The sequence below is a fragment of the Rhyacophila brunnea genome, unplaced genomic scaffold (genome assembly GCF_057557595.1).
Source record: "Rhyacophila brunnea isolate RB1 unplaced genomic scaffold, BYU_Rbru_1.0 scaffold_11, whole genome shotgun sequence".
NCBI lineage: Eukaryota > Metazoa > Arthropoda > Insecta > Trichoptera > Rhyacophilidae > Rhyacophila > Rhyacophila brunnea.
This window is the reverse complement of record NW_028232763.1, coordinates 2,543,632-2,568,077: the sequence shown is the minus strand read 5'-3', so window position 1 is coordinate 2,568,077 and position 24,446 is coordinate 2,543,632. Positions and strand designations below refer to the sequence as shown.

General features: G+C 32.7%; 1 protein-coding gene across 1 annotated transcript in view; it reads right to left on the bottom strand.

The window, feature by feature from the left end:
* tutl (immunoglobulin superfamily member turtle) overlaps positions 1 to 24,446 on the bottom strand; it is a 654,981-nt gene that overhangs the window by 3,584 nt on the left and 626,951 nt on the right. Inside the window, exons 8-16 of the mRNA XM_085958137.1 lie at positions 19,136 to 19,406; positions 18,001 to 18,261; positions 16,101 to 16,363; positions 14,661 to 14,882; positions 13,507 to 13,615; positions 12,576 to 12,662; positions 6,655 to 6,840; positions 5,282 to 5,509; positions 394 to 466 (exon numbers count right to left, since the gene is read on the bottom strand). Of these exons, the coding sequence (XP_085814263.1) occupies positions 394 to 466; positions 5,282 to 5,509; positions 6,655 to 6,840; positions 12,576 to 12,662; positions 13,507 to 13,615; positions 14,661 to 14,882; positions 16,101 to 16,363; positions 18,001 to 18,261; positions 19,136 to 19,406 (1,700 nt within the window). The remainder of the gene's footprint in view (positions 1 to 393; positions 467 to 5,281; positions 5,510 to 6,654; positions 6,841 to 12,575; positions 12,663 to 13,506; positions 13,616 to 14,660; positions 14,883 to 16,100; positions 16,364 to 18,000; positions 18,262 to 19,135; positions 19,407 to 24,446) is intronic.

Here is a 24,446-nt window from a genome sequence, read left to right as displayed (position 1 = left end):
ACGATTTTTCAATAAAAATTTTAATTAAATGTTGTTTTTTAATAAAACGTTATTTTTTTAGAAACATAAAATTTAAATGTTCTTTTTTTCAATACCCCCCTTTTACATTTTCCCTCCAATTAGGTTTTTTTTCTTCAGTCCCTTAAATACGTAAAATAGGGGTTATACTGTACATGAAACTGTTGATTACATAGAAATCTGCATAATAGAAAATCTGCATGATCGAAGTTCCACTGTATACAAGTAATAAAATATATAGATATGTATATATATAATAAATATATTAGATATAATATAAAGAGACATGTAGATATTTTGTGTGATATAAAAGTACCTGCGAATATGTGTGCACTTTTTGTTTGTTTGCGGATAGTAATGTGATCTTGGACTTACTTTTTGAAAGGCACTTGAGTGCTGGGCGCGCCATTCCGTATGTCTGTGATTCGGCAGGCTACCATGTTGTATGCTGCAATCGAATGATTTCTACATATTAATGTTAGTGCGGGCTGTCGGGATAGGACCACACACACTCACGTAAGGACGCCAGGGGTCACATGCTCACCGCACGCTTTCCACACCATATTGCGACTAAGAAGGAAGCGGCCACACATTAAAGCCAATGAGATGATGATTCTGATTCACTAACAAATGGAACAAATTTCTGCTATTTGAGGTTATGTCTTGACAGACTTTTAGATCATAATTGTGATAACGGTCCATCAAACTGAGCTTGTTACTAAGTATATTTATGAACGTTCGAGACACAGATTTTAGCAAAAACAGAATTCCAAAAATTGAGGTAAGTACCGAGAATTGAACGAATACAAGTGGTGACTGAGTTGAGTAAATCAACGTTAAATATTTCATTGTAAGGCTCGGTTCAGACACGGCGGATTCTGCGCGGTTTTAACAGCGCGGAGTCAATTTGTACTAGCTTTCGGATTCCGCGTGGGATCCATTTTTTTGCGGTTAACAAGCAGATATAGAAACTAGAACAAATTGACCCCGCGCGGAATCCACCTTATCTGAACCGAGCCTAAGTCCTAGATAACGGTTTTCAAAATTTTGTAATTATTGATTTATTCTTATTTTTCATTTTATACACCATGCCCACGAGATGTATTCCATTATTAGGACTAAAATACTTTCCCTATAATATAGTAAGGTAAATCACTCTACAGAGGCGCCCATGGAAAAAGTGATTTGAAGTTGTATTTGGTAATGATTGCTACTATTAAAACAGGCATTGTAGCAAATAATACTAATACACATGTTAATCATCCATGGTGCCACTGTAAAATGATTTACCTATAATATGTTCGAAACCTTTTTTATATATAAATATGTAGTGAAGTAAAAACTGCTCTTAAGCAATTTTTTAAATTATATTTCACTTGCAGTCATTTGTTTAATCCTTAGCAAATCTATTCTACAAATTCGATATACGTAATAAAAATTCTACTAATTCGAAATAACTGTGAATCAAACATATATTTCGATATATATATAATGAAAATTTTGAATAAACAAGAGTTAGGTTAGGTTAGGTACCTATATATTCATTTACTGAATTATATATAACTGGAAAGTAGATAGCAAGACATAGCAATTTGTTTATCAATTAAGACTGATATCCACAGTTCCTTATATTCTTAATTTATCTAGTTGCAGCTAAGCAACCGATTTATAATAAGTACTGATATTAAAACTCTTTAATTTTAAACAATAGCATATCCACTCAATCCTATAACACTGCATTTTCCAAGAGTATCTAGTTACGTAAGGATATATTTTGTTTTTAAAAATCTACTTAATATATTTCTGTGCTGCTGTTAGCGATAACTAGCAGAATAGCCGGCATTGGCTAGTTTTTCTCTCTTTCTATTATGATGAATTAAACGGGCTGGAATTTTTCATTTGATTTAAAATATTATTTCTGCGTTATATATAACTCGTGTTTGATGGATCGTGCAGGTATGAAATTAGTTTAGTTGAATTTTTTGATAATTACGACAAAAGAAAAAAAATGTACCAAAATAACAGATTTTTTTTGTTTTGGCATTCAAGTATGTAGATGTGGCTGTGATTTGTGTGTGGTATTTTTTTTTAATATTGTGTGTGTAAATTAAAGCTAAAAATAAAACACATTTGGGGTGATTAAAAATTTTAGTAAAATAAAAAATTTCTATCCACAAATAATATTGGTTGATTTTAAAATTGCTAAACAATAAAAACATAATCAGTAGGTATGACCATTATTATATAATAAAAAAAACATGTTTTAAAATTAAGATTAATAAATGGAAAACAAAGGTTAACTTAAATAAGGTATTAGGTTATTTTAACGTACAAAAAAATTGGAAAAAATAATTGTCAATTAAAAACAATTTTGTTTTGCCAATTTCTCCACACGTTATTTTAACTACAGCAGGTCTATTCTTAACGGTTATCACTTTAGCACATTTCCGTTATTTTTATCGGTCAAAATTAGCACGGAAGGCATTCTATAAACAAAACAGTTATCGGCCGCTATCTCTAAGTCATAATACGGCGAAAATTTACATTGATAGACATGTCAATCAAATTCGGATATGTTCGTAATGACCCAAGCGGATAAAGCTTAGTTAGTAATGAGCCGAACACGAGAATTTTGTATTGACACGTCAGACATATGAACATAACCTACAATTTTCTTGATCATGTCATTGCTACTGCAGCAAAACAGTCGGATATTGCGTCTCAATTCTCAATATTATGTAAAATTGACATACTCTGTCTCGTTCTCAAAGTTAGCACGGCTAAGCGAGGTGCTGTTAAAGATATCACCTTTTGATAGTTCAGACAGTTAACTTTTTTACATAATTAACTGCCAGATTATGTAAAGTGATAAATGTGATATATTTATCACAATTAGCTCTTTTTTGATGTTAAGTGATATGTTAGAATAGGCCTACAGAAATATGAACAATAATTATAAAGAAATACAGAAAATAATACAAAAAAACTAGGAGAGGTAAGTGTTAAAAATATCTAATAATCATTATCAAAGAAGTTAATTTTGTGTTAAGTAGTTAATTTTTGGATTGGTAGCATTTGTTAATATAAATTAAATTTTGAATAAATAAAGTAAAAAATAAAGTTTTGTTCAGAATGTTTAGTTTATCAAAAATCTGTTCCATTATTTATACTAAATCTACTAAGGAAAATAAAACATGCAGAAAGTTTGGCAATCTATAGTTTAATATTATTATTATTATTGTGCAATACACACTTTCTACTATAATCACTTTAATACTACTATTGACAGAAGTGAAGACTATACTAAACGATAATTTAATATTTACTTTGACTTGTAAAACATATTTAATTTTAATATGAAAATTTACTAAACCTATTACAATGCAATTGTCACAAAGAGTTCAAATAGATTTATTATTCCATACATAAATAAGTAATGAAATTAAACGTGAGAAACTAGCATTATTTTTAAACATTATGAAATTATCGTTCTGTAATAGTAACTAACAATTTTATGACGATAACCAGCGCCGTATAGAAGTATGATGTCATTCTTTTCATTCATTGTCACCATTTACATTCACCTAACAGGCAGTCTTCGCCACTGATTATAATTGGTTTTCATACTGACTAAAAATGTCTAGAATTTAAATACTCATCTCAAATTTAACATGTTGTAAATATACAATGTATTTCAAGATGTTTCATCGTTTTAATTGGCACAAAATTTTTTATATTATTGAGTATTTATGTAATTACAGATTGTATTAAAACTAGCAATTAAATTAGTAAAATTTAATTTACAAAAAATGGTTTTTTAATTAAGATATTCACATTCATAGTTGAGCTTATTTTGATATTAAATATTCCAACATTTCAAAATGTTTAATGCAAAATATTGAGATACAACCTTCTGTTTACATATCATAATCGGTTGATAATATTTTTAAATTACTATATACAACAGATGTAAAATTATTTAAATTTTATATTGTATGTTATATTTAGTGGTTACATGTAAATTATACGTAAAATATTTCAATGTAGCACAGTTTGCCGTGAGCTTTCTTATCGGAAAGAGATGACCGTATACCATACGGTCTCCAATTTCATTCATTAGATTCAATATGAATAATATATATTAATTTAATTCATAGCTGATTTTGGCAAAATTCAAGAATTTAAGAATGAAAACCTAACCTAACCTTATATTGTTGTTTTAATTTGAATAAAACGCATTTTTTTTTTTGTAGTAGGTACTTATTCCACTTTTAAGTAAAGTACTAAGTACTACAGTATAGAAATGTATAGTATAGGAAAGTATAGGAATAAGTATTACAAAAAAATTGCGTTTTAATAAATTAAAACAACAATACAATGCAGTTCCACCATGAATTGACAGTTACCTACCTAACCTAACCTAACAAATAATCCAGTATATCGGCTATTTTCAAAATTTGTTTGCTGCTGGTTTCCTGTAAAGTGTAAACCAACAAGAACCGTGTTTTTGGACATGAATTTTATGTCAGTACTATACGACCTAAAGAGGTTAGACGGTCTTTAATATACGGCCATATATTTCCGATACAACATTTCACGGTGAAGTGTGATACGGCGAACTGCATATGTACAAGTTTCCGGACACACTATTTACTTAGTAAAAAAAAAACACATGTAGTGTTTTAATTTGTTATAATAATAATTAATTCTATCTAATGAATATAGTGCATGATTAAATTGTATATATTCTGTACATTATGTACATCAACTATCTAGTGCAACAGAAAACAATATGATCACACACTAATAAACTATCAAACTTTAAATAACAAGATAATATATTAATTTTTTTTATTATTTTTCATTATTTAATATTTTCACCATACACCAACAACTTTTATTATGTTATACCCTTTACCAAAAAATGTTTTAAAAAATAACAGAGGCATTGCACTTAATACATAGGTAACAATAAAAGAAGAGCGGTTAATTGGTTATATACACCATGAAATGATACAAAAAGATAATGAAATATAAAAAACCAAAAGTGAAAAATGCGAGATGAAGATGGACTTCTTTGTCGTCAATATGGCAGTACAGAGTAATAGACGCGTGAAATTCAACGCGAGAGAAAGTTGTTAATAGAAAGTTACGATTTACATGGTTTCCGCCACCGTGGACAAACTAGCCGGGATAGTTATCGAGTTTACTGTTACGTTGGTAAAACATACGACCTCTGGCACCGGTGTCTCCGCCCACTCACCCTTTTCTTGTTTTCTCCGCTTCCGCTTGTTGCAGATCTTGACGGCGCACACGGACAGAATGATGGCGACGATGAAGAAGAGGATGCCGCCCACCACGCCCGCCGTGATGGCCTTGTGCTTGACGCGCGCCGGCACCGGGAACTTCACCTCCTCCGAGCTCTCGTAGCTGGTCACCGAGTTAGCCAGCACTCGGAAATAATACGTCCTGCCTCCCACCAGGTTTTTAACTGGGGGAAAATTAAGTATTCAACGATCATAAACATTTCGCTTTGTCCAACAATCAGTCATCAATCATCTATTCATTGCTAATACTTCTTTCATAATCAAAATTTTTACACACAACCATCATAAGCAAAAACGATGAAGATGACATTCTTCGTTACGCAGGAAAAAAGGTTACTAAGGCTGATGATTATATTGGCTGCAAGTTATTTCATATTCGTAGCAATAAATCTCCCTTTCTGCTATGAGATCTATTTTTTAAAGCAGCATCGAGATACAGATGCCTTGTTAGTGTAAAACAAATGAAATTACACATATTATATTATTATCTGTACTTGAGAACCAGTGTATTGTATGTCTGAAAATAAAATTGTTGAGAAAACACAATTATAGATTGTTCATAATATGAACAGACACAAAAGGTAAATTGGTTCTAAATTATAATATAGAGCGTTAGGCGGTGGCAAAGGGGTAGGCTGTTAAGATCCGCCATAAATACTGCACACTAAACTTTGTCAGTCATTCGTATTTGTTTTCGTTGAAATAAGACTACAATTTACAGATGGTGATGGTTAGTCTTTAAAATTTAATTAAACCCAGCGAAAACCAAGCCATAATAGATAATTGTAAAAAAATACTCGTCTATCTATAAAATATCTAAAATTATGCAATTAAATCTTACATAACTTTGAATATTTTAGAGAAAAAATTATATTTTTTATCTAGTATAGTTTGGTTAGGCAGTACTTAATGAATTTAAAAAACTAAACCGACGATATGTGTAATATGTATTCTTAATCCAACAATTACAAATAAGTATGATTGAAAAAGTGTGCAAAATTTTGTTGTATCACCCAAAATATACCAAAACTATTATGGTTTGGTTTAGGCAGGGTTTAATTGATTTTTAATAACTAACTAATACCGTCTGTATATTGTCTTAGTTCAATAAAAACAAATACGTATGACTAACAAAGTTTAATGTGCAATATTTATAGCAGATCGTAACAGCTTACCTCCACCCTTCGCTGCTGGCGTTAGGTACAAAATCTGTATTTAACCCATTTCTGCAAAGTCATTTATTTGGTACACTAGTTCTGAGGTACAGTATTATATTTTTTGCCGATGTAATACAAAAAGTTGTAGTTACCGAGATAGCTGGTTTCTTCAGGCCGTATTTGTCCTCGGTTGAGGGTCTTCCACTGGGCATCCGTCCGGTACTTGATGGTATAAAACTGGATCAAGTTTGACCTCTCCAGTGGCTGTTGCCAAGTGATCAGAAACCCGTTGCTTATTTCGGTAACAGTGAGGTTTCGAGGGGGACCGGGTTTGGGACCTAAAATCAGAACACGTCAATTGCATGTCTTTTGAAGTGATATTTGAAAGCAATAACATAGTTAATAATATGAATCATTTTACAATACTTAAAATAATTAAAAAGCAAATTGGCATTTGCATTCATTCAGAAGAGTAGAAGTTAAATTTTCAGACAATTTAAAAAAGTAATCGTTAGTGATTTGCCTAATGCATTGTGTCCTTGCTTGTAATTAAACATAGATTGAAAAAAAATAGGATTTTTGCCAGATACAGGATTCGAACCCGCTCCCATAACTTCAGTGATATGAAATCATCACCTCAAAAGCAAAAGGGCACTTGTGCAAAAATAGTTTTAAGAAAAACGCATTTTTTGAGTGAAAAAAAATCGTGTGGAGGTTATTTCTTAATATTTTGAAATGAAATTCAGAGACCAGGTGATTTTTATCACTCAATTTTAAATTTTGTTTTATTTTTTTTGGGAAGACTCTCATCACAAGAGCCCTTTTTCTGCAAGAAAATCATTTTTTTTCTACAAAGGCCTTTACACATTTTAAAATAATTACACAAAGTATCCTTTTCTTATATTATTTCTGTAACCACTGCGAATAGACTGGCAAACTCGTGCAAATGTTATGTTTCTATTATCCATTAATTGAAGATTAGTTTACAAATACTCATGTGACCTTAATTTTCTTTCGTAGATTGTGATTTCATGAATTTAGTTCCACAAATGCCATTTTGCCTATAATGTAGAGAAAAAAATAACGAACAAAACTACGTCATTCATAACTCAAAACAGTCAAAATGTCACAAGTGCCCTTTTGCTTTTGGGGCGACAAAATTTAATACTGCTCCACCATGTGGATAAAATATAATATAAGTAAGTAATAGACATTGAATCATTCAAATATAAATTTTTGGTAAATAACAGAATGTCATTTTAATTTATTTACTTTCTGATATAAATTAAATTGTAAATGGAAATATTAATTGAAATATTATTTCTACATTAGAAGAAAATGAGATGAAGAATTTAATACTTTTAGATGTCAGTATTTTAATAGACTAAAACGATTTCAGGTAAACCAACAGTTTAATAATTATTATAATGATATTATTTTATGTATTCATGATTAAATATTATTAAACACTATTACATACTGAAAATGGTTTAAGCTTAATGTCGTGATGAAAACGCAGATAGCATGGAATCAAAATGGATGACCTTATAATCAAAATGGCGGACAGTTATAATTCAAATGCCATAAAATTTACATAATAAAACATTTGTTCCCATAAAATATCAACAAAACATTAAAAATGATTAATTGAGATAATATACCAAGAGCTTACCTTCGACAGAATATGGAAATAATAAATATATATAATGTTAAGCACGTAATACAAATACAAGACATGCAGTAACTATTCAAATTAAATATGATATAACGTCATAATACAATAAGCGACTACTTGCAAGCATCTCCATACAGTTTTTCGAATACAATTCACATTTTGGTATATTTTATTTGCACGGCTAGTTAATATTTTTAGGTTATGTAATACACAATAAAGTCATTGAATTTATAACAGAAGGTAGTGTTTTTATTATCAAAATATTAATAATTTATTTATTTATTGTACCAGTCCGCACTTCTCGCTGGAATGTACTTTTTTCGCACCCTTCCCCGCTGTCTCATCACATATACGCTACTACGGTCAAGCACGACAACTTATTATTGACAATCATTCATACGCGGAATAGCCGGGACAAAATGCCAAACCGACCAGGACGCCGGGGGCAATATATGAAACCGGGACAATCCCGGTCAAGCCGGGATGTATGGTAAGCCTATCATTAAGCCAAAGATTTCAAATCTTCTACTGATAGAGCCTTCTGTGATTTCCCTAAATAAATCTCTAAAGGCAATTTCAGTTTCAGTAGCAAAAAGCAAAGTGAACCCTAGGTTGTGTTCAGTCTGTATTAAAATTTGTGGTCCCTTTTGCCTTCATTTTCCTAGGCTCCATCTCTAATACCAGAAGGTTTTCTTCAATATCTTTGCATCAAACCTATCTTGGCTTGTGGTTCAGAATAGGCACTCACGAAGATGACGATATATTCAAGAGGGAGATCCTAAGCAACAAATTTGAAGGTATAGAAGAAGATGACATCTGACAAATACGGTACAGTTTGTAGTTTTATCTTGTAGAGACTCCAGTACACTGGATTTTCAAAATCGCTCAGGACAGGCAGGCGTGGAGAGATATTCCGAAGACAGTCAAAATTGATACAACGAATAATATGGAATCTATTTCATGGAATGATTTCAAATTATTATACGAGGATTGATTGTAACACATTCCAACAACCCCTATTGAAGGTAGTGAGTATAGGCAAGAAAGAGGTTCGAGGATTATAAATACATGTATGGGGAATTTAGATCACGAGGTTTCAAATGCCAGAATGCTATTAGTAACTGAACCAGTAGCAAAGAAAGTGTGCTAGTACACTGTGTACATGGTTAGTCTGTATTATAAACATAATCTGTATTTATGTAAACAAATAACCCTGATGATATATGAATACGTGTATTAAATAAGGCTCTAAGTACCAAAAAGTAGTATTGCCCGTAGTTACAAAATACCGAGTCATTGCAGTAAAATTTCATGAAGCAAACCTTTTGAAAAATGTACTTTTACAGTGTGAAGCAATCACGGCAGCTTCTATAATTTTAGGTATTAAGAATTCGCAAGTGTCAACACACCATCGTCAACTATTTTATATTGGATGCCGTTGACCACTGCAGTGCTACTTACACCATTATAAATAAAACACGCCAACGGACTTACAACGTCGACAGGTTTAATTATTTTGCTGTATTTTTTTGACTTGCTTGAGGCACTTAGACTATAGTTGAAGTTATTGGCGTTAGTATGTAGAACATTTTACTATAAAAATGTCAGTTTTTATTTTTTTGGTACTTAGCGCCTTAATTAATACACGTATTCATATTAATTATGTATTATTTAGATCACATTCTTTCTTCCTATCCTAATAGGATCATATGGGCCTCCACAGAGCAGAGGTTTGTATTGACAAATTTTGTTTTTTACGAGAAATGGATGTCAGCCACTTGCTCAACCTATTAGGTCCATATCCTGACACCCACAAATTGAAAAACAAAATGTGTATTTGCCAGACCCAGGATTCGAACCTGGGACCCACGGCGTTATAGTCCAACGCTTAAGCCGCGCGGCCACCGTGGGGATTATGGGGAGATCACATTTTGTATGTGCAATTAATTCATAATTTTTAAAATATATTATTTTATATAGTGGAGGTGTTTTATAGATTCCAAAATAATTATATGATACTTATTACATAAATATAAATAATGACCAACATGAAGTGGACTTTGAAACTATTGACTATGCCCACCAGAACCTATGGGAATCTGCTCATCTTTTGTATTTAGCAGTGAAGATATAGTTAGGAATACTATTTAGGCTCACCGCATATTACGACAGCTTGTTCAATTCAAGGACTTGTTTGACATGAAGAAATCAGGTGGGGTAACGTGTGACTATCACAAATCTATCAGTCTGGTGGTGCAAGAATGCACCGAGTATAAGGAGTATAGCCAAATATACGTTGTGTATACCCACATCTACCACAATGTATGGTTGGCTATTTCTCCTGCTGTGTGATAGGTACTCATGTATAACACCACATGATTTCTTAATATTCAAACTGTATATATATTATACACCAAACTAGCTATTTCATGCGATTTGTGGTGACGTCTATCCGTTGAAACATGTGGAGAGTTTTGGATATAGTATCCGACAGATGACGATAGAATATGTTAATGTATCTAGCATAACCTTAAAATTTTAATCCTAGCGGGTGCATTGATTTCAAAACGTGATATGTTATTCTTACACAAGGAATGTGGTAATTTAGTAAAGAGTGTGCCAAACAAACCGTGGTGATGGGTTAAACATAAAAAGTGGATAACTGATAAATGATGGTAATACCTTTAGGTCGTAAGACCGTCGGTAATAAGATTGCTCCTGTAGAATCGGTCGGAAAAATAATAAGACTAGTATAATCAATTATTTCTGGAATCAAAATAAAAACAAAAAATGTGATTTTGAAGCTCAGCCAAAGTCAAACTAAAAACTATATTGTTACAAAATAATAAAAAAAAAAACAGGAAAGGTCATATTTTGAATTGTAGCGATTCCACATCATCTGGTCGGAGTTAGAATTTTGTTAATGAAGGCGAAATGAATTTGTTTTAATGATTATGATTTTGTGATTATTTTTTTTTAAATGTAGCCGAAAACTTGGAAGTATAAGACAGTCGTTTCGAGCTGCATTTATTCATTCACGTTAGGGGGAAAAGCACAATGCATAAGTAAAGGCGTAAGAGACACACGTGTTATGAAAGATAACGGAATTAAAAATTACGATAATACAACTAAAACTACTGTCAAAATACATTACAGAATGATGAATGTAAAAATCTAGTTATTAATCTATAATAAGTACACATATTAAGGACTACTTGACAAGAAATTAATTAAATAATTAATAAGGGGGACATGCAAAATATTTATTAAAGTTGCTAAAAAATAAATAACATGTAAGAATGAGAATACGTATTTAAATTTAAATCACTTTCCAATATTTGAAATAGTCATAACCTATAAATTCATACTGTAATTGCAATCATTATGTGTCTATGACAGCAATTCCCAACTTTTAAATATAGGAGGAACCCTTTAAATATATTAAGCCGGGTACTCATTAGCGAGCTGTAACTGTGACTGTTGCAGATACTGTAACCTACTCTAGATAGATGTGGACGAGTCGTCAATGATTTCCATGTAACCGATAGCGAGCCGTCGAATTTGCAGTGTTCGTTCTGAGCTGAATCATGTCAGACGAATTTTGTCTTTTGGGTCCCATAGCACTATTTTTGAAACCATCAATTATTAAAAGTAGGCACTTCTCCTCATCCCACAGCAGCCATGTTCATGTAAAAAGATGTAAGATAAAAGATGAGCAACGGGTATAACATTCAATGTCCATGAGCGATCGCTGCGAGCACGGCAGGTTCGCGAAATAATTATTTGGCATCCATACTGCTTACTGTATCTGCAACGGTTACAGTTACTGCTCGCTAATGAGTACCCCGCTTTATAAATCTCATGGAACCCCTGCTTGGCAAGCTCACAGGTACAAGAGGAGTAAACAAGAAATGATAAATATTATCACTTTATGTTTGGCTTTGAGGTAAGTAGTAATCACGCAAAAACTTTTATTCGTTTGTAAAACAAGTTCATCTTGTATAGGTTGATGATTTTTGCAAATCCTCCGGACCTCACGCACAAGTTTACAGAACCTGGTTGTAAATGACTGATTCATTGACTATAAATTAATAGTTATAAAATTAAAAATAAATTGGACGACAAAACAAAGAAAAGAAAAATGATAGTACATTGACATTTAGATGCAAGCATTGTTTGTTTCGTAGTGATTAAAAACGGAGCACATAAACGCAGGAACAAGCTTTTAATTAAGCATAAAGTTACGATTGTATGACACAGATGTATGAAAAATAAAATAAAAAAATTAGATGAAAAACACATTGACAACATTAAAGTGGCGAAACATGTATTCATGCTGTTTTGGTTTTAATTGCGTGAGGAAAATAAGCGAGGTTACGTCGGGCGTGATATTAGTACCGGCATCGTCAGGAGCGTGTTGGAAAACTTTTTCATCAGCCGCAGTCGGGGGAGGCTGCGGAACCACCTTCCGGGGTAGACCTACATCTGACCACCACAAAAACTCACTCGTGAACAAGTCAAGTCGTCCGCTAACAACTCCTTATAATCGCCATAGTTTTCTTTTATATCAATCAAAAGTTCATTAAAAACATATCGGCCTCAAAAAAGATAACTCAAATCAAGTTACATATTATCTCCTCAATGTTAATAAATAAGAAAATTCATTAATCAAATCAATCATTTAACTATGTTTAACTAATCAAATTATATGCAACATATAAAAGGGAGGAACGGGCAAATGCAACCAATAACTGTTTCAATAAAATTAAATTGAATCAAAAGTTAAGGTTATATTAACAGCTTTCTTTGAAGGTATAGCTATTTATTGGGTCTTTGATCTGGATCAAACAACATGTGATTTTTGCTAGATGCAGGATTCGAACCCACACCCATGGTTTCAGAGACAACGCTCATCCAACTAATCCATCGCGGTGTTTAAAGTTATCTTTATTAACAAGTTAATTGGTTACATTTATCTGGTTTTCCTGAGTTAAGTCTTGCTGTTAGTTATTTGTTAGAAGAAGTTCCTATATACTTTAAAATTTACGAGTTAGATAGTTCCTACATAAATACAAGGAAAATGTTAAACTTTAACTAAAAAATATTGTAGTATATTTAATAAAATTGTAATGTAATGTCAATTTTAATTAAAGCTGTTTATAAAAAGTATTTTTTAATTAAAATTATTTTGTGAGGCAAATTTAAAAATAAATTTTTAAGGAAAAAGTTAAATTTAGTTTTTTGAGGCAAAATTTAAATTTAAATTAGACTTATAATAGTTACAATTGAAAAACTTATTAGAAAAGTGATAAATGGAAGACGTAATTACCTAATGTTCTAATAGTGATAGCTTTACTCATCATTCCTTCGCCGATGGTATTTTTGCCAATCACTTCAAACTCATAAGTTGTCCCTGGAGACAGGCGATTTATGGTCACCTGAAAAACAAAACAAATTCATCTTTACAAATGCATTCATAGGTGTCTATGACTTCCTACAATCATATTATTATTGTATTAAGATTTGCAAAGGGCAAAAAAATAAAGAGCCACAGGGCATCATTATTATAATAATTATGTTTCATTGAGATTTCATTTTTCTGTAAGCTGCTGGAGATGCCTTTTGGCAGTAAAATCGTAAATTGACAACTGTCAGTTTGGGCACACACTAAATTAGCTGAATTATAGCAAAATAAATGGCTGCAAATCATCTAATACTTGTGAGTAGTGAATATATAAGAAATATCAAAATCTGTGAATACGTTAAAAGTTTTTCACTGCTAGCGACATGCCAGGCGTGTGGCCATTAGATACTTATACTTTCACTGTTGACCAGTTAATTACCACATTTAATTATCATGCTAATCGCTTAGTAGTTTTGAGTAATGGCTGATCAAAGTTTTGACTAACCTATGAGGACAACTAGTAATTTTTTCGAGTTGTAATTTTGTGGTACTAAAAAGAAGCGATATGCGAATATAATGGCTAACATAACTCAAAACTTGAAATTTTTGACTTATCGTACTATGGAACTGAGACATCGATATAATTACTATAATATCAATGAAATGTTGAATAATATCGAATGATTGAAGAACAATAATATAACATATTAAATGTTTATATTATAAAAGTGCTAAAATCACAAAGAAAATCACAGAACTAGACATATAACAAGTCACAGTGGAAATGACAAGGCATCAATCCACACAATAGCTTCCGGTTTGGCCTGGCGTATGGTTGAAACACTCAATATGAATTGATAAAAAGAGAACCTCTTGATTTTTAGAAACATCAGTGGAATCAGGCATGAAAACTTTGAACCCAAAAAAAGGATACTCCCAGTACAACGTTGAGAGGTGCTTCTTCTTTATTATGGCACCATATATGCTTGAAAGAATGTGAGGGAGCGGCCGGTGGTTGAAAGGGAAAGAGTATAACCTGATATCGCACAGGAAAAAGATGGCAAAGTGTAATAAATTACCTGGGTAGACCCTGATGGAGTAACAGGAATTTTGATCCATTCCGAAGTTCCAGCTTCTCGGTACCAGATGGTATAGTCCTGTTTGTAGTCTGGTCCTCCAGAGTAGCCGGGCAGCCAGCCGAGGGTAACGGAGAACTCGGTGGCCGTTCCCGACAGGTTGTAGGGGGCGTGAGGTTGGGTTCCTTCTATAACTAATTGCGTGGCTGTTACGATTGTTGCCACCTGAAAAAATATCACAAGTTCATAAGTATTCTTGCAATCAGTTAAAATGATAATACAGTAATACCCCGAAGTTACATGATAGGTGGGTCTGATGAAAATCACTGAAGTCAAATTTACCTAAGTCGGGGTATAACTTTACATATAAATACATATAAATTTTGTTTAATTGGGACCCAGACAAAAACACTAGGTTAGAAGTAAAATATTTAATAAAATTGCAGTAAGTACCTATTGTTGTACATAGTAGAAGATATTAAAAAAATAAACAAGTTATGTTCAAAATTGATGTCGATGACTTCATAAAATCTAAAAGATTCGTCTGACGACACAATGCCTACTTTTTTCACGCAGAATTTCTAGGTAGCAAGCCAATAACTTTTTTATTCCTTGCTTTGTAGCTATAAAACGTTTTTCGTTGGAGTCTATTGAATTGAGCTGAGACCTTCTGTCCAGCTTGCAATTGTTATGTGCTCTTCTGGTGGAACTGAAAGAACCATGTAACTCCGAGTAGCGTAAGTCGAGGTATTACTGTACATACATAATGATACCTAATTATATTGCATGTAATTTATATCTTTGAATTGATGCAGGTTGAGTTAGGTAAACTAACAGTATACACTTGATTCGATTAACAAATCTGTGCATCTATTCTATAAACAAGGCTTCTATCGGCGGCTATGAAGGGTAGTTTATCTTATTTATGTATTAAGGTTTATAATTTTTACAATAAGTTACTTAGCTGTAATAGTTACAATAAGTGCTATTTTTTAACTGCACCTCTCTTGACTGTGTTAACTTTTAGAGCGAGATAGATAGTTTTGTCAGTTTACACGGCTAACTTATTGTAATAATGTAAGTTAATAAATAGTTCATATCAACGAAGATTCATAGATAATCTTGACGATTTAATAAAAATCGAAATAGCTTCGGATAAGTCGGATAATTTGGATCATAGATAATTAAATAATTACAACTCAATTCAAGTATAGGCTTCCTCTACTGGTATCCTCCAGCCAGTGCAATCCTCTGGAGCTCTCTCCCTAATCACCAACATTGAGAAAGGGTGTTATGTCTCTTAAGTCGCTACTTCCAGCAAATCCGTTTCTTCTTTACTTCTGGATAACCAATGAGAACCATTTTTGTTACCATATTACCTAACTCACAGGAAAGTAAATAACTACTAAGAAAACAAAAACATATTGTTGATTTGACACCAACCTCATTGGAGGCGACGCACTGGTAGAAGCCGAAGTCGGATCTCCGGAGTGTGTCGATTGTGATGTTTCCGCCGATGATGCGCACCCTGTTCTTCTGCAGAGCAACTCCGTCGCGGCGTTGCCATTGGATGTTGGGCTTCTGGGTACCCTCTGCTTCGAGCGCATCACAGTGCATTTCCACCGACTCGCCTACCTTCCGCTGGTACATGGAGTCCGGCTCCAGCGTGAACACGGGCGGCTTGCGCACAAGCACTTCCATTGGTCCTGTAATATTCAAGTTAAATATTATATCGTTTTGTAATTAAAGAGGTGAATACTTTAGAATATATTATGAATAAGATTAAGCTAGGTCCAACATTGCATCTTCGTCTAAAATGTGACGAGTAGCAGCATGGTTCATTCTCTTAACTCTTTGTTTCTGTTTTAACAAAACAGGTTTGCCAGGTATCTTCAGTAAGAATCTTTTCTTGTAGATTGGCATGAGGTGGTAGTCTTCATCGGGTGACATCCTCAATTACCAAAAAGAGGTACCGTCAAAACGCAAACGTTGAACAGGCGCTATTTATTACTGACAGGTTTGATTACGGCAAAGGTTGATTAAGGCATGACATAGTGTTGAATTCAAACATTCTGTGCATTTCAAATATATTTTTGTTGGAAATTGGTATTATATTTTTATAATTCAAAGAAATACAAATACATAATGATATTCAGAAAAATTAAATTATTAATTGTCACAAGAAAAAAATCCATATCAATTGGTAAAAAAGACTGAATTCGTTGCAGAGGAAAAAATAAACAATATTATGTCTATCCCAGTGTTGCCATCTTTTTCTATGTTGATTATAGTACAAAAGAGTAAAAAATATATTATTTTTGAAAAAACTATGGTACAGTAAAATTTTTCATCTCGAATCCTTCAAAATTATAATATTTTTGGCATATTAAAAAAAAAGATTTTGTTTTCGGTTAGGTACATGTTCAAACACGCGCGTTAACATGTTCTTACTCCCTACTTCAGTTTTAGTTTGTCAATTTATGGCTACGGCCGTATGTTGTAGCTTAACCACTGGGGAATGCCAAAAGAAATGGCGTATTTCAAAAAAACACTACCTTATTCTTAGGTCAATAATTATTAAAAAGCAATCATTATTCGTAGGATGTTTATCAGATTTTAATGGTCAAAAACATAGCTTATAATCAGTATCTTTAGAATTATCTTCAAATGTGTTAATCTTGCCCATTTTTTGAATAATAAAATGCCTAATTCTTGTAAAATTTGGGATCACAGAGATTAACAATATAATTTTTTATCGTAAATATTTCACTATAATAATGTCGACATAAATTATACTGATGGTTTTATAAATGCGTTTAAAAATTAATAAATGTAAAAAATCTTAACACCACTGCACATTTATGTACTGAAATATGACTACATTCTAAAACATTAGAGCGAGAGGTTTAAAAGAATACTATTTTATGTAATTAAAATACTTTATGCAGTCATCAAATTTTTAAAATAAATATAAAGGATAATAAGGCTTCAAATTTTTATAAATAGATTATCTACAACGTTTCAGGAATGTCCAGGATCATGCTTTGAAAATAGAATAAAAGCTCCATTTTGACCCACGCTGAGCACGTCCACCCTTAATGAATGTCCAGATTTTGTCAGTATTTTTTTTTAATTCAGCCCTAGTTCTGTATGAACACAACTGGGAGGGTTGAATACTACTCCAGTCATTTCCATTCGGTTTGCAAACCTTCTTTGTAAAGTGTCATCTCCTGCAATATGCACCCTAGGGTAGTGATATTGGTAATGATGACAAGCAATTTTTAGATGAGCAATGAGAAGAGCGTAGTGAAATTTATTAAATGTCTTGAGAAAAAATAATCACCCGATGAGCCCTGAGTGCCTTGAGCGTTGTAAGGCGTGCATGTGTATCTTCCCTGATGGTTCTGATTGACCCTAGTGAAGAGGAGGGAGCCGTTGTTCATGATGACGATATCCTTGGTCTGGTAGGGCTCGAGCAGCCGTTTGTCCTTGGTCCACGTGACGTACTGCAGCGGAGGGTTAGCTTTTATGTAGCACTGGACCACTCCAGCCAGGCGGAAGGGCAGGTACTGAACGGTCGGGGTGAATGTCACTTTCGCTGGATCTGGAAGAGGGAATCATCGAAATCAGCAAAATCACTTTAACGCATACAGACGTCACACGCTTTCAGTAAAATAATCTCACGAAATATTTTTAGAAACAATGAGTTAGGTAACATGTTTTTGGTTTTAGGGTGAGTTAAATCTGGGTGGCCAAAAATGATCCATATGGAAAAATACAAACCTTTAATCGACAGAATTACGCTCGTAGTCGTGCGGCTTAAGTGTCGGCCTATAACGTCGCGGGTCCTAGGTTTGATTCCTGTGTCTGGCAAGTACATGTCATATTGTTTTTCAATTTGTGTATGCCTCGGAGTATGGACCTATTAAGTTGAGCAAGCGGCTTACATACATTTATCATAAAAAACAAAATCTGTTAATACAAAACTTCCACTCTGTGGAGACCCATGTTATGATATTATTAGTATCGGACATGCCAATAAAATATATATATATATATATTTTTACATATCACACATCACCATGTTCAATCCCAAGGTTTATATTAACAGATTATTGTTTTACGAGAAATGGATGTTAGCCAGGTGCTCAACCTATTCTACAGGCCCATATTCTGACTCCAAACGCATATTGAATAACAACATGTAAATTTTATCAGATCCGGTATTCAAACACAGGACTCACAACATGTTACCGCTCGGCCATCGTATCATTTAATCAATTTAATGTGTCTGATCGATTTTGGTATGAATAGTGATAGTATTTTTTCATAACAAAATTTCATTTTTCCTCCAATTCCGGCATCAAGAGACCGAGATACGAATTGAGAATTTGAATCTAGAAAACAACCACGAATTGATACCGGTTTGTAGAGGCAATGGATAAGAAAAAGAAGAAGAAAATAAGATTAATACTCACATTCAACATTCAAATATGCAGAGGCGCTCTGTGGTTCGCCTATTCCGTTGGATACCTCACAGAGGTACTGGCCGGAGTCGTCGGCCGCCACAGGGTTGACCACGAGCGAGCCGTCCCTCCGGATGGTGACCCTGGTCTCGAGCGAGGCCACCTCCTTGACGGGGGCGCCCTCCCTGAACCAGCGGACAGTCACGTTGCCGGGGAGGGCCTTCGCCTCGCACGAGAACTGCACCTTCTCGCCCTCCAGCTTCGTCTGGTTGGTCGGCGGCATCTTTAAGCCGATAAAGATTAGGGCGGCGCGTCGGTATGCGCGGGCAAGCCTCCGGGAGATATCTCGACACTGATAATATGCCAAAGTCCAACGAAAATTCCAACAACATAGACAGCGATTTGCGTAACTTGAAGACAGAATACCTATATCGAAACAACTTGCTTCTTTGGACTACATCACAGAACAGCTGATAATAAATAGAATTCCGATAGGCTATTTTTTTCCTTTCTTAACTTCCTTCTTTAAGCGCTACGGTGCATGGTTGTAACATTGAAGTTAATCCCTCGAAACCAAAACCCGCCACGCACCACACTCGGTCTTAATCGAGCGTATCACGTGGCCCTACATTGGCGATGTGAAAAGATACTGCTCTGACTGAGTTTAAAAAAGTTACTTTTTAATGCAAAGTGCCGGAGAGAGAAGAGCACAAGGAAATTATAAAAATTATTCTAGTGTATACATAACAAAAATAATGAAGCTAATCATGGTTGTAGCATCAGTCCCGCGCGGCTCCGTCTCGAGACGGAATGAGCACTTAAAATCACTTCTTTCAGACACGTTTATAGCGTCATGGAAGGCGGCCGTACATATCTACGGCTGTACATACATGACGGTGGTGGGAAAACAAAGTAGGCTATATTCAATACGCTACATTTTCATGCAGGGTTTTGAATGTGTAAGTATCCTACGAAAATGAAACACGCATTATGCAAGTGCAATAGTGTGTGTAATACACCAATATTAAATGAGCGTCAATGCATAAACCGAGAGCAGTTGTCAGTATTCGACACATGACGTATTCTTGACACGTGTTTAAGTTTACTCCTTACCCGTTAGGTAACTCAGTTCACATTATTTATGAGTTCCCTGGACTACATAATATGAGTTGTATAGAATGAAAAAGAGAATATAATATATACATTATCCAATATTTGGCGCACCAATGTAAGGCAAAACTGGCCTTAGGATTATATAATATTTGGAAGACTTTCTTTCAACTTTCAGTTAACTTAATTAACAAAAAGAAACGAATATATTATTGAACATACATAAATTGAAAACACTTTAGATATTATACACCCACTAGAAAAAATCATATTTAAAAAAATACGATGCTCGACGGGATTTAAACCCGTATAACCACTGGTATCGCTCCAACTGCATATTAACCAATTATGCTACGACCCTCCCATCTAATTACGACAATTTAAACTAGTAGGTCATACATGAAATGCTTATTAAATTGCGCTATTATTGACTGTCGGTTTTTGTGTATTAAATCAAGGAATATTAATTATCTTAATTACTAACCGACGCCCGGTTCTAGCTAAATATTTTTAGTTATAACGTCTACTTGAACATGCTAACAATTTTTAATAAACCATTTCTTTTATTCAATGAATAATTCAGAAGATATAAGTATAAATTGTCGTAATTAGATAGGAAGCTCGTAGCATAATTGGTTATTGCACAGTTGGCGCGATACCAGTGGTAATACGGGTTCAAACCCGTCAAGCATCGTATTTTTTTTAAATATTATTTTTTCTAGTGGGTGTATATATATCTAAGGTGTTTTCAAGTTATGTATGTTGAATAATATATTTGTTTCTTTTTGTTAATTAAGTTAACTGAAAATTGAAAGAAAGTCTTCCAAATGTTATATTTTAGATTAGATTTTTCTAGTGGGTATATTATATCTGAAGTGTTTTCAAGTTATGAATGTTGAATATTGTTAATATTGAGAAATTGTGCAGAAGTTTCGATATTAGCCGTTGTTTAAGCTGTTTTTAAAATTATTTTCCAGAGGTTGGCATATTATGATTGTGACGATATATTTTTTCCTACGGATATGGCGTGTATAATTTCAAGCTAGGCGTCGATTTTACAATATAACACTTACGCAACTCTATATAAATTTATTTTCTTTTACATTTATATTAATGTTATACTTTCTAAATTTGTGTAAAAGCATTGCATGCTGGTCTTGTTATATTCGGGTTGTATTGGACACCGATATAACAGAGAAGTGATAACATATAGAGGTACAAAACTAGAAGAATAGAGACATGGATGAGTTATGAAATAAAGCTATATGAATTTTGTTATATTATATATGTATAAATATATTATATACAAGAAGAAAGTTAATTAAAAGCAGTGTTTTTTTTTGTTGTAATTGCGCTGATTTTATTTCAGTATTATTAAAATCAAGATTTGTCCCATAAAATCTGATATAATACATACCTACATATTATCTACACCTATTGATTAAAATCATCCATAGTTAAGTAGTTTTTTTTTTACTAATTTCGAATATAATGAATATCGTAATGTGTTCTATTTTTAAGCAGGAATGGTGAATGCTATTATATGCTAAATATATCGATCTAGGATTGTGAACTATAAAAACAGGGCTGATTATCTATATATACATACAATTATACACTATGCGTACACAGCATATTTCATTTCGAACAATTTTCCAGGAGAGATATAAATATGACGTTATTAATAGTATTTTCCATGCAAATATATTTTTATTCTGTCATATTGTCATATATTTACACTTAGGTGCAGTTCTGTACTATTCGTAATATAGATTTAAATCTAAGTTTTAAGCATAAACATATTATTAGGTGCATAGGAACTGACAATATTTTTTGTTTCATCTGAAATGTTGCTAAACATGAAATATACAGCAATACTTTCAGTGACATAATAATAATATTTATCAAAGTTAGTTTAATTCATTATTATTGACATTTACAATGTATCATATTAATATATTTTTTAATTAATCTGCCAATGAATTCGTAAAAATACACAATTAGCCCAATTTTTATTAAAAAAATAATGTCAGATAAAACAGTGTGAGTACAATAATTAACACTCGCGTTGCTATACATAGTGCGTTTAACGCATAGGTACGATCGACACACGCGCGAAATTATTTTTTATAATAATAATCCGCGATTTGCGTAAAATGCAGATAATTTGCGTGTAATTATGACGTCACTCGTGATTTATCTAACATTATTTGTTTTTAAGTAATTTTATTTACTTGTAACACTAAACACAACATCAAGTTTTTTTTGATTCGTACTATTAAACACTAAATTCATTGGCGGAATAATATTTTCACAATGATTATCATCTGGAATAACGACAGAAGGCATGGTTAAACCTGAGAACAGTTTAACAATGAGTGCTTGATTTAAATACATTTTTATAATGAGTTATATAATGTGGGTGTGTGTGTGTAAATTTATAGTGTGAAATTCCTGGTAACCAGCTGAAAGTTTTATTGTAGTAATTATACGGAATACATAATATATATTCTGAGGATATATGAATCAATAAAGAGTGTGATTAGATAGACGTATTGAAAGGTTTAGAAGTGTTTAAAAAATACAGAAATTCTTTGGGCAATAGAAATGTTTATAATAAATAAACAATTTTAATTCTCGTAGAGAAAAATATCAAGTGAATAAAAGGGGTAGTTGCCTACAAAAACCAGTGGATATATTCAGATAGAAAGATAACTGAGAAAAACTGCGATTTTTTATAAAGAAAAATAATACTGAAGAATGTACACAATTTGAAGTATACAACTTTACTGTCAATAGTGTTTAGTAAAATTCAGAACTTTGGGTATAAGACATAATATAATAATATGTATATTATGCTAAGAGCTTTCATTGAGGAGAGGAATGTTTTATAAATGGAAGTTTGTGTGTAATATGTATTACAGACGTGACAGAATTACGAGACAATATGCAATCAAATACAATTTACTGACATATGCATTATATTTTGACGCAACATATCTATTCTGAGGATATATGAATCCATAAAGAGTGTGATTAGATATATGTATTATATAAAGGTTTAGAAGTGTAAAAATACAGAAATTCTTTGGGCAATATAAATGTTTATAATAAATAAACAATTTTAATTCTCGTAGAGAAACATATCAAGTGAATAAAAGGGGTAGTTGCCTACATAATCCAGTAATGTGGATATATTCAGATAGAAAGATAACTGAGAAAAACTGCGATTTTTTATAAAGAAAAATAATACTGAAGAATGTACACAATTTGAAGTAAGTATACAACTTTACTGTCAATAGTGTTTAGTAAAATTCAGAACTTTGGGTATAAGACATAATATAATAATATGTATATTATGCTAAGAGCTTTCATTGATGAGAGGAATGTCTTATAAATGGAAGTTTGTGTGTAATATGTATTACAGACGTGACAGAATTACGAGATAATAATTATGCAATCAAATACAATTTACTGACATATTATGCATTATATTTTGACGCAACATAAACAGAGGGAAAAAATATGATTTGTTTTATAAAACACGCAATAATCTACTCTTTGTCCAGGTTTAATCATTAGATGGGGTATCTTTTTTTTTTTTTATGGGAATCAGTTAATTGCATGATTCGTAATTTTTAGTCCATAGTAGATATTATTATTACCAAGTGGTGAAGGATGGAGGTACGCTGTTGAGTTCCAACATAAATCTTGCACACTAAACTTTGTCAGTCATACGTATTGCAGATAGTGTTGGTTAGTTTTAAAAATTCAATTTAAACATGTGTAAACCAAGCTATAATAGATATTTTAAAAAATATATATTCGTCTATCTATTATGGTTTGGTTTAGGCAGTGGTCACATGAGTTTAATAAATCAAACAACACAATTTGCAATGTGTACTCTTAATTGAATGTCATAAAAGTGTACAATATTTTTATCGGATCTCTACACCCAACCTTGATGGTTTTTTTCACCTTTTTTATAACCATGTTTGATCTTATATTATGATCCTCAAATAAGTGAAGGTTTGTATTAAGAAATTTTTATTTTTATGAGAAATGGATGTTAGCAACTTGCTCAACCTATTAGATCCATACTATGACTTCAAACACAAAAAATAATAGGTATGTGGATTTTCCAGACCTAGGATTCGAACCTGGGACCCACGACATTGTAAGCCGACGCGCAAACCGCTCGGCTATCGTGGGC